Below are 8,935 nucleotides of genomic sequence, written 5' to 3'. Positions count from 1 at the left end.
ACACACACACACACACACGGTAAATGGACTATATACAGTATATAGTGCTTTTATCCAAAAAGTGAGTGGCCTCTCATTCACCCATTCGCACACACGTTCACACACCAATGGCAGCTGCCATGCAAGGTGCTAGCCTTCTCACTGGGAGCAATTTGGGCTTCAGTTTCTTGCCCAAGGACACTTCCAACAGGTGGCCGGGAGGAGCCGGGATTCAAACCGCCGTCCCTACGATCACTGGACGCCCCGCTGTACCTCCGGGGGGGCGCCGCCGCCCCATGATCTTAATGTGCACCATTCAAATGACAGAGAGGTAGCGGAGGAGGCGCGTCTGCTCTGCAAAACGAGAGAGAGGAGCGAGGCTGACCTGGCGTATCCGCTTCTCCTCCTTGTACTGCTTCCACACCATGTTGTACATCTCGTCCAGACCCTGCCGCGTCTGTCTGTACGTGTCCAGCTCCACCTGGTTGTCCTGCAGGGTCACCTACAACAAATACACACACACACACACGTTGGGTTTCGGAGCAGGAAGGCATGTGTGTGTGTGATGTGTGTGTGTGTGTGTGTGTGCATCCTGACCTCCTCCTTCTTCTGGCTGTTCTGGAGGATCGACTCGTTCTCCTTCCTCAGTGACTCGTGTTCCTCCCGTAGAGAGTTAATCCTGTCTGTTGCTGCGGTCAGCTGGACAAGTGGGAAGCAACACACACGTTAGTCAAGGAGACAACACACACACACTCGCGCGCACGCACACAAAGACAGTTGGTCTGACCTCCTCGATGAGCTTGCTGTTGGTCTTCTCCAGGGAGTCCATCTTGGCCTGCAGGTCCGTTACCGTGCCGCTCAGACTGCGGTTCAGCTCCTCGATGTAGTGCTTCTGATCCAAGATGGCCGTCATCTTGGCCTCGCTGAGGGAGAGGGTGAGGAGGGGGAGTAGGTTAGAGGGTGCAGTGAGGAAGGAGTGTGTTTTACAGAGCTGAGAGATTAAGAGATGAAGAGGTACTGAGAGGCTCCATGCGATGAAGATAAGAGCCGTGTGTGTTGTGGGTGAGAGGGCATGTAGATACTTACTCCTTAGGCGTCTCGCTGGTTGCAGGGTCTTTAAGATACAAGGAGAAATCAATTACCCCCACCTAAACAAGACAGATAGACACTTTAATAAACTCTTTCTGCGATTGGCTGACTGGCGGGTAGTAGGGATGTGAAAATGTGTTGACTACTCGTCCGACTGTCGACCGACTGTCTCAATGTCAACAGTACAAGCAGTAATCGAAAATCTCTAGCCTATTCCATACTAATAAAATAACTAGAAATGGTGCTCAGAGAGCACAGACCTCCGCCCCTGAATGCATTTCGTGGCTCTGTTCGCGCCAAATTTGAATGAGTTCTAAATTGGCCCATGCTACACCCCTCCACCAAGTTATTTGAGGAGCGGTCTGGTAGTTTTTGCATTCTCCTGGTCTAAAAAGAATTAACGGAGGTGAACGTCCGGCCGTGTTTCATAAAACTAGGCTAAATCAAAAAACAGTCCAGTGCAAAATACGCAAAGTTAAGTCTGCACATCACACAGCATTTCTCAAGCCTCAATACACAGAGCCTTCTCACAAAACAATTACTTTGCGACGAGAGAAAATGGACCGTGCGCTGAAAGAGGCGCCTCTCTCCGTATGCTTATTCTGTCTAAAGGCAGAGAAAGTCACCATCACCACTGACGCATGGACAGCGCAGTCCTATGTGACAGTAACCTCTCACTATTCTGAAGACTGGACTGTGAAGACTGCAGACCGATTATTGATTATTGAGGACTGGCAGTGCAGACGCCCTGTGGCAGTGTGTAATATAAATAACCTTAATTTAAGGAATAAAAATAACCTTAAATTAAGGAAAATTTTGTGGTGAATTAAGCCAAATAACATGATAGGCCTAGTGCATTTTTTAAGCCGATAGGTCTACATCAGAATAAAATAAAATAAAAAACACTAGTTGATATCTGCCTCCAACAAAACCTGTGTCGTGCACATCCGGCAAGCGGGCGCATCTGCGGGCGTGTCTGCTGACCTGAGAGTCCAGGTCCTCCCCTTTAATGCAGAGGTTGGCGTCGATGACGTTGAGTCCCACCAGCATCCCCCCGATCACTACCCCCTCCTCCTCCAGCATCAACGCCCCGGGCTCATAGAACTCACTGAGAGGACAGGAGGAGGGAGAGAGGGAGGGAGGAGAGAGAGAAGGAGGGAGGAGAGAGAGAGGGAGGGAGGAGAGAGAGAGGGAGGGAGAGAAGGAGGGAGGATAGAGAGAGGGAGGGAGGAGAGAGAGAGGGAGGAGAGAGAGAGGGAGGGAGAGAAGGAGGGAGGAGAGAGAGAGGGAGGGAGAGAGGGAGGGAGGAGAGAGAGAGGGAGGGAGAGAGGGAGGGAGGAGAGAGAGAGGGAGAGAGAGGGAGGGAGGAGAGAGGGAGGGAGGAGAGAGAGAGGGAGGGGAGTGAGGAGAGAGGGGGGAGGAGAGAGAGAGGGAGGGAGAGAGGGAGGGAGGAGAGAGAGAGGGAGGAGAGAGAGGGAGGAGAGAGGGAGGGAGGGAGAGAGAGGGAGGGAGAGAGAGGGAGGGAGAGGGAGGGAGAGAGAGGGAGGAGAGAGAGGGAGGGAGAGAGGGAGGGAGGAGAGAGAGAGGGAGGAGAGAGAGAGGGAGGAGAGAGAGAGGGAGGGAGAGAGGGAGGGAGAGAGGGAGGGAGGAGAGAGAGAGGGAGGGGAGTGAGGGGGGAGGGAGAGAGGGAGGGAGAGAGAGGGAGGAGAGAGAGGGAGGAGAGAGAGGGAGAGAGCGAGGGAGGAGAGAGAGGGAGGAGAGAGAGGGAGGAGAGAGAGGGAGGGAGCGAGGAAGGGAGGGAGGGAGAGAGACAGGAAGGGTGGAGGGATGTGTTGTTGGATAGCAGAGGGGGAGGCAGCGGGATGGAGAGTGGGGCAGAGGAACGGGGAAAAAGAGAATCGCTCAAAAGTGATACACTGTAAGATAACTTCATAACGGCCAATAAGATCTTAGAGCGCATCTCTTTCAGACTTTTTGAGTTTGACCTGACAAACGAGGCTGTACTCACTTCAAGATGTCCTTGCGGTCCAGCAAAGCTATCAGGTAGTCAGCTACCTTCTTCTGCATGAGAGCCAGGTGCAGCCAGGCCCTCGCACGACCCAGACATGTCCTGGGGGGGGTGCTGAGGTTAGCCTAATGACGAACTACAATAGATAGACTCCCAACACCAGTGTACAATAAATATACTATTCACACACGCACCCTCTCCAGCCATACAAAGTGATATACGATGTGTTATTGTTTGGGACTTTGAGACAGCCTGAGGTCACCAAATTCACCCGTCCTCTGTCTACCCGAGGGCGTGCAGTACTCACTTCAGACCAGGCAGGTCTCTGGCGCTGGTGACAATGTCAGCGGACTCAGGACACAGCTTCTCCACCGCCTCCAGAGGACCCCAGATAGACTTGTTCTGACTGATGAAGGACTTCTTCACTGCAGGGACAGAGAGCGACACAAATACAGGAAGAGAGAGGAAAAAGCAGGAACACAATGTCAGCCTCGTTCTCCTGACCCTGTCAGTCTAATTGTCTCGTCCTAATCAAATCTGATTGGCAGGCCAGGTGGCTGCTGGCCTAGACTTGACCCCAGTCTCACCTCTCAGCCCGTGTTTGAGGCAGTGCTCTAGAACCACGAAGAACTGCTGCAGTGGCGGGTAGTCAGAGTCCAGGGTTCTCCCCAGGCTGAGAGAGGACTGGATCAGAACCTTGATGCTCATCTTCATCATACTGAGCAAGTTGGACCTCTCTATGGCAACAGGGTCCTTCGCTGCTGGCACGACTGCAGGAATAAAAAATAAAAAAAACGACTTCATGCAACAGTCACTCAACCCATGACCGGCACAGCGTATCATCAATGTGACCATATTTTCCTAAACGGATTAGATGACAGAGCTGATTGTCCGTTCAGTCAGTAAGCGTGTATCTCCCACAGTTCCTGGAACTGCAATCTGCACAATAATAAACCACGGCTGTCATAATCTGGCATGTCTATCTATCAACAGAGGTTCTTGTATAACAGGGTTAGCTACTGTCATATTATACCATCAAACCCTGCTTCTCTCCAGGTCATGTGTTTACAACTTACAGCCAAGGAAAGGGGGAAGTAGCGAGCTGGAAAAGCCCATCAGCACAAAGTTAGTGTCTCAATGCAGAGGTACGGGTACAACTAGGGTGAGATAATGGTGCAAAGTGTGCGTGCTACCTGGAAGTTTGACGTTGGCACCGGTGTGGTTCTCTGAGTTGTGTTTGATGGGTGGGGTCGCAGATCCCGATGGGGCAGCAGATCCCGATGGGGCAGCAGATCCCGATGGGGCAGCAGATCCCGATGGGGCAGCAGATCCCGATGGGGCATTCCTCAAAGCTGCACCGAGGTTGACCCCACTGGTGATCGTATCCGACGCCTTCCGGGCCAGAGACAGGATCGGGTCGGACCAGGTGCTCCCTGGCCCCGGCCTGCCTTTCTGGGGATCTGCATCGCTGGTCACCTGCTTGTCTGAAGGAACTTCGAAAACTTCAGGTTGGGGATCTGGGGCGTCGCTTCCCTCGACAGCTGTGTTTATTTCTTCTACCTCGGCAGCCATCTTTCCCCCGATGATGGAGCACGTGACTTCAGACCAGAGTAATCGCTCACCGTGACTGTGACACTCGGCAGGCCGAACACATCGATTTATGATCCATGCTGGAAATCTGGTTAGCTGTTAGCTACTTCTCAAGTTGCTTTCTTTTTGATATACACTCTGTATTTTGTAATACATTTTCTCCACTCCTAACATTTATTACCGCTATAAGAACAGTAGTGATGATGAGCTAGTAGCCTAATGGACGGAGAGTTATACCCAACGTGGCCACTTGATGGCGCAAGTGACAATTTCACTGCACGGACTCATAATCAGGTGAGTAGGCTTATTTTTCAGGTGGGCCTATGATCCCATGATTAGCCAACATATTTTAATTAATTATTCACGCAAGGCATGCATTTCATCATCACATAAATGTAATGGCAGTCATTGCAACATTATGTTGAAATTGTTGGTGATTGGAACACAGATTGTTTTTTATAAATCATGCTATTGTTTATTATTATTATTGAATTTAGTCATGTTGTCGGCAAAATGATTCGCTGAAATGTAGCTATTATACTGTTTAGACGGTTTCTTTGAGTTCTATCAACATGTTACAAGATAGTAGTAGGCGTGGAATAGGAGAGGCAGTCTATATAAATGGTGCGCTCCTTCCCCTGGCGCTCTTCTGCGCTCCCACAGTCGCCAAAGGCAAAGACGCGCCAGGCATCTTGAGAACAGTCGACTGAGCTGGAATATTAGTGTGATTCAGATAAAAAGGCTCAGATAAGGAATACCGCGAACAACTGAAAGGGAAACGACCAGGACTGCATATCTGTTACTTCGATAGCTGTTCCATTCAAGTTGAAAGACATGAGGATTTTAAGAGTCGCTCTTCTGCTCGTCCACGCCTTCGGTAAGTGTGAACTTGAACTTCCCAACACCTTCTAGATAGTTTCTCTTGTTCAGTATGATACGCGATAAATACTGCACCTACTCTCCATAATTTAACCCATTGAATTGCTAAGTTCTCATTCATTGGAGAGAGCTCTTGGGAAACACTTGTTTATTCTGTAGTGTGAACTTCTCAAGCATGGCCCTTTGAACGTCTTGTAAACTTAATAAGAAAGCAACGATCCGCATAATGTGTGGGCTATTCAAGAACTAACGGGGCCATCATCCTATTTTAAAACATGCTTTATGTAACTGGATATACATTTTTATTTTTAACTCATATTCTTGCATTGGCTACATTAGCTAACTGTCTGTCTATGCTTCTTTTTGTGTAAACGTATCCAGCCTGCCTTGTTGCAGGAATAGATTATTTATCAGCGGAACTGACCTGACTGTGCCATTTTAACACCTGAATGTTTTTACGCTCATTCACCTGGTGCGTCTCAGGCTGCAGCGCTCCACACGCACGTTTCAACTTGCCCAGTTAACTCACTCCCTTCTCCTATTATTATTTGTATAGAACATGGAAACTTAGGCATACCAGTTATGTTTTACACTCTGGTTGATCAACTCTTGGTCTTTGACTTATATATTTGGGTTTTAACCTCACTTAAATCTTTTTTCCAGTGGTGTCGAGGTTGGCGAGTGGAGCGGCGGTGGACAGGTATGAGAGCGAGAGGCCGCAGCACACGTCCGTCATAAACCTGCTGAATGTGCGGCACGAAAAAAGGCTAGAGGAGGACAACACCGGCGTGGAGAGGCCAGCTGTGGACCTGGAGGACTCCGAGGAATACTACGATTACTATGAGGAAGATGAGGAGGATGAAGATGATATGTCGGGGGACTATGAAGTCGAATTACCCAGAGGTAGGCATTCTATACCAGGTCAACTCAGACCATTAATAGCACTGACAATGAAATGGGAAAATACAATATTGACATTGACAAGATTTATTACACTGTTGCTAGAAATTATGTAATACTACCTCAGTGTGTGTCTCTGTGTGTGTGTGTGTGTGTGTGTGTGTGTGTGTGTAAGAGAGAGAGAGAGAGAGAAACTCATTTAGAAATGTGTATTTTTTCTGTTTCAGTTGCCTTGTCAAGCAAACCAAAAGACCTCTCAACGGTTCTGAACGCAGAGAGGAGTGAGGGGAAGAGGAAGAGAGGGAAGGGGAGGAAGAAGGGGAGAGGAAAGGGAAAGAAGAGAAACCCCTGTCTGAAGAAGTATAAGGATTTCTGTATCCATGGCACTTGCCAGTACCTGAGAGACATCAGCTCCCCATCTTGCATGTAAGTAGCCTAGATAAGACCATGTCTGTCTGTCTGTCTGTCTGTCTGTCTGTCTGTCTGTCTGTCTGTCTGTCTGTCTGTGCATCTGTATCTGTCTGTCTGTCTGTCCATCTATCCATCAATTTATCAATGATATATCTATCCATCCAGGCCAGACACTTACCATCTCTCTCTCTCTCTCTCTCTCTCTCTATCTCTCTCTCTCTCTCTGTCTGTTCTCTCTGCAGATGTCACCCGAGTTACTCCGGTGCGAGGTGTGAGTTCTTTGCCCTGTCGGTGGGGAAGGCGGAGGGGGGCTACAACAGGACCACAGCGCTGGCGGTGGTGGCCGTGGTGCTGTCGTCCCTCTGCTTGACCATCATAGGCCTGCTCCTGGCGCTAAGGTTAGCAGCAACCCTTCACACAACACACACACACACACACCGAGGGATCTCACACCCACACACAGATAACGAATGCCGTCCCATGTCTGAAGGAGGCGTAGGAAATGTATGGCATGCCAGGCAGAGGCTAAGGGACATATGTTGCCTCTGTAGTTTGTAAGGCAGGTGTTCTGTTTGGGCGCTTCCTCACACAGTCAGCATAACCGCTAGGGAGGTGAGTGACGCTCTGATCCGTGTTTCTCAACAACTCTGCGGTCTTGTCTCATCCCCGCGCAGGTTTCACAAGCGAGGCGCCTACGACGTGGAGAGCGAGGAGAAGGTCAAGCTGGGGTTAGCCCCCAACCACTGAAGAGCAACAGAGAAGGGTGAGTAACATGGCTAAGCACACACACGCACACACACACACACATGCACACACACACGCACAGCATGTGAAATGTGTGGAATGCTGAATGTGTCCTATATGATGAGACTGGCGGATGCCTGTGCTCCATGGCTAGCTGATCTTTCATCAGTTCCATTTTTTTTTGCTCATTATCTCCGTTTCTGTCTTTCAGGCGAGGATACAGAAATTCTACCTCAAAATAGAAAAGGGAAGTGAAAAGCCAAGAAGAACCCAGAAGGACACAGAAGGTTTGGACAGAAGGAAACAAGAGCTGGAGTGCCTGGCACACGGTCCAGCCTCGAACCACCGCCGGAGCAATCAGATGCGATTGGGTAGCTCAGGATTCCGCAGGAGGCCGTATTACCTATCCTATCAGGCGATAGCCTGCCTAAAACTGGAACACCGATTGGCGCAGAGAAAGGACTGGATACGTGATGAGAATATTGGACGATGAGAAGGAGAGAGGGAGGGAGGAAGAGGAGGAGGGACATGTCTGAACTTAGTGCTGCTTATTGGCTGTGTTCAACCCAACCAGGAGATTGAGACTCGAGGACACGCCTTCTCTCCTCCCCCACCCAACAAGAGAGAGAAGCCGGGAGGATTTTTATCAGCATTTTATATTTTCCTGCACATGTTCGTCATTTTCTAGTGTACTGTAAAACCTTTATTTATACCATCTATCTTTTAATTTATTTATTTAATGTTTTGCTGTATTTATGCAGATTTTTAACTGCTTTGTCCACACAAATGCACTGTCCGTTTGTAAAGTATGGTAAAGTCATCATCGTGTTTTTATATTTAATGTTAGATCATATTTATTGATGAGATTTAGATATCAGGCAAAACAATTACCTACAGTATGTTTCTGGAGAAGTAGATATTTCAAAATAAGTCCTCATTGGGCTATCCTGATTACGGACTTTGATTTTGGTGTGGAGGCTGTCGGCCACCATTGATACAGTAGATTGATTGCATTATCTGTAGATGAAGTGACTGATTTATCACCATAGTGGTGTAACTGCCCAATGTAACACTGACGGGTCAATGAATGCCATCATGACGTGGCTGCATTGGTCTTCTGTATCTGATTCTGTGTTATATAACTATAAAGTACCCAACCATAATGGAACCTACACATATTTGGTTGTGTGTAGTTCGTAGGCATTCAGCTTCCATGTGTCTGTATTGCTATGATGAACTGAAGTGGATACAATATCTTGCCTGGTGGCCCATTGCCCCTCTCGGCCGTGGTAGCCAGCGTTGGGATCTGTCGTCTTGTTGTTTTGTCGTGTCTTA

General features: G+C 48.8%; 2 protein-coding genes across 2 annotated transcripts in view; one reads left to right on the top strand and one right to left on the bottom strand.

The window, feature by feature from the left end:
* The window catches only part of rufy1 (RUN and FYVE domain containing 1), a gene marked incomplete at its 5' end in the record, with an annotated part of 9,096 nt that extends 4,448 nt beyond the window's left edge, over positions 1 to 4,648 (bottom strand). The window contains 9 exons of the mRNA XM_084449126.1: positions 365 to 481; positions 577 to 678; positions 767 to 902; positions 1,066 to 1,127; positions 2,053 to 2,176; positions 3,077 to 3,178; positions 3,384 to 3,501; positions 3,664 to 3,846; positions 4,270 to 4,648. Of these exons, the coding sequence (XP_084305252.1) occupies positions 365 to 481; positions 577 to 678; positions 767 to 902; positions 1,066 to 1,127; positions 2,053 to 2,176; positions 3,077 to 3,178; positions 3,384 to 3,501; positions 3,664 to 3,846; positions 4,270 to 4,648 (1,323 nt within the window). The remainder of the gene's footprint in view (positions 1 to 364; positions 482 to 576; positions 679 to 766; positions 903 to 1,065; positions 1,128 to 2,052; positions 2,177 to 3,076; positions 3,179 to 3,383; positions 3,502 to 3,663; positions 3,847 to 4,269) is intronic.
* An 852-nt stretch (positions 4,649 to 5,500) lies between these two features.
* Positions 5,501 to 7,603, top strand: hbegfa (heparin-binding EGF-like growth factor a; the record flags this gene model as incomplete). The annotated part of the gene is made up of 5 exons (XM_084449083.1): positions 5,501 to 5,543; positions 6,209 to 6,448; positions 6,673 to 6,871; positions 7,099 to 7,254; positions 7,531 to 7,603. 5 exons carry the CDS (start codon positions 5,501 to 5,503, stop codon positions 7,601 to 7,603), a joined length of 711 nt encoding a protein of 236 aa, XP_084305209.1.
* Positions 7,604 to 8,935: the final 1,332 nt, after the last annotated feature.

The sequence above is a fragment of the Borostomias antarcticus genome, assembly GCF_949987555.1.
Source record: "Borostomias antarcticus genome assembly, chromosome: 14".
Taxonomy (NCBI): domain Eukaryota; kingdom Metazoa; phylum Chordata; class Actinopteri; order Stomiiformes; family Stomiidae; genus Borostomias; species Borostomias antarcticus.
Note: the sequence above shows the minus strand (reverse complement) of the source record. Positions and strands in the feature narration are given on the sequence as shown.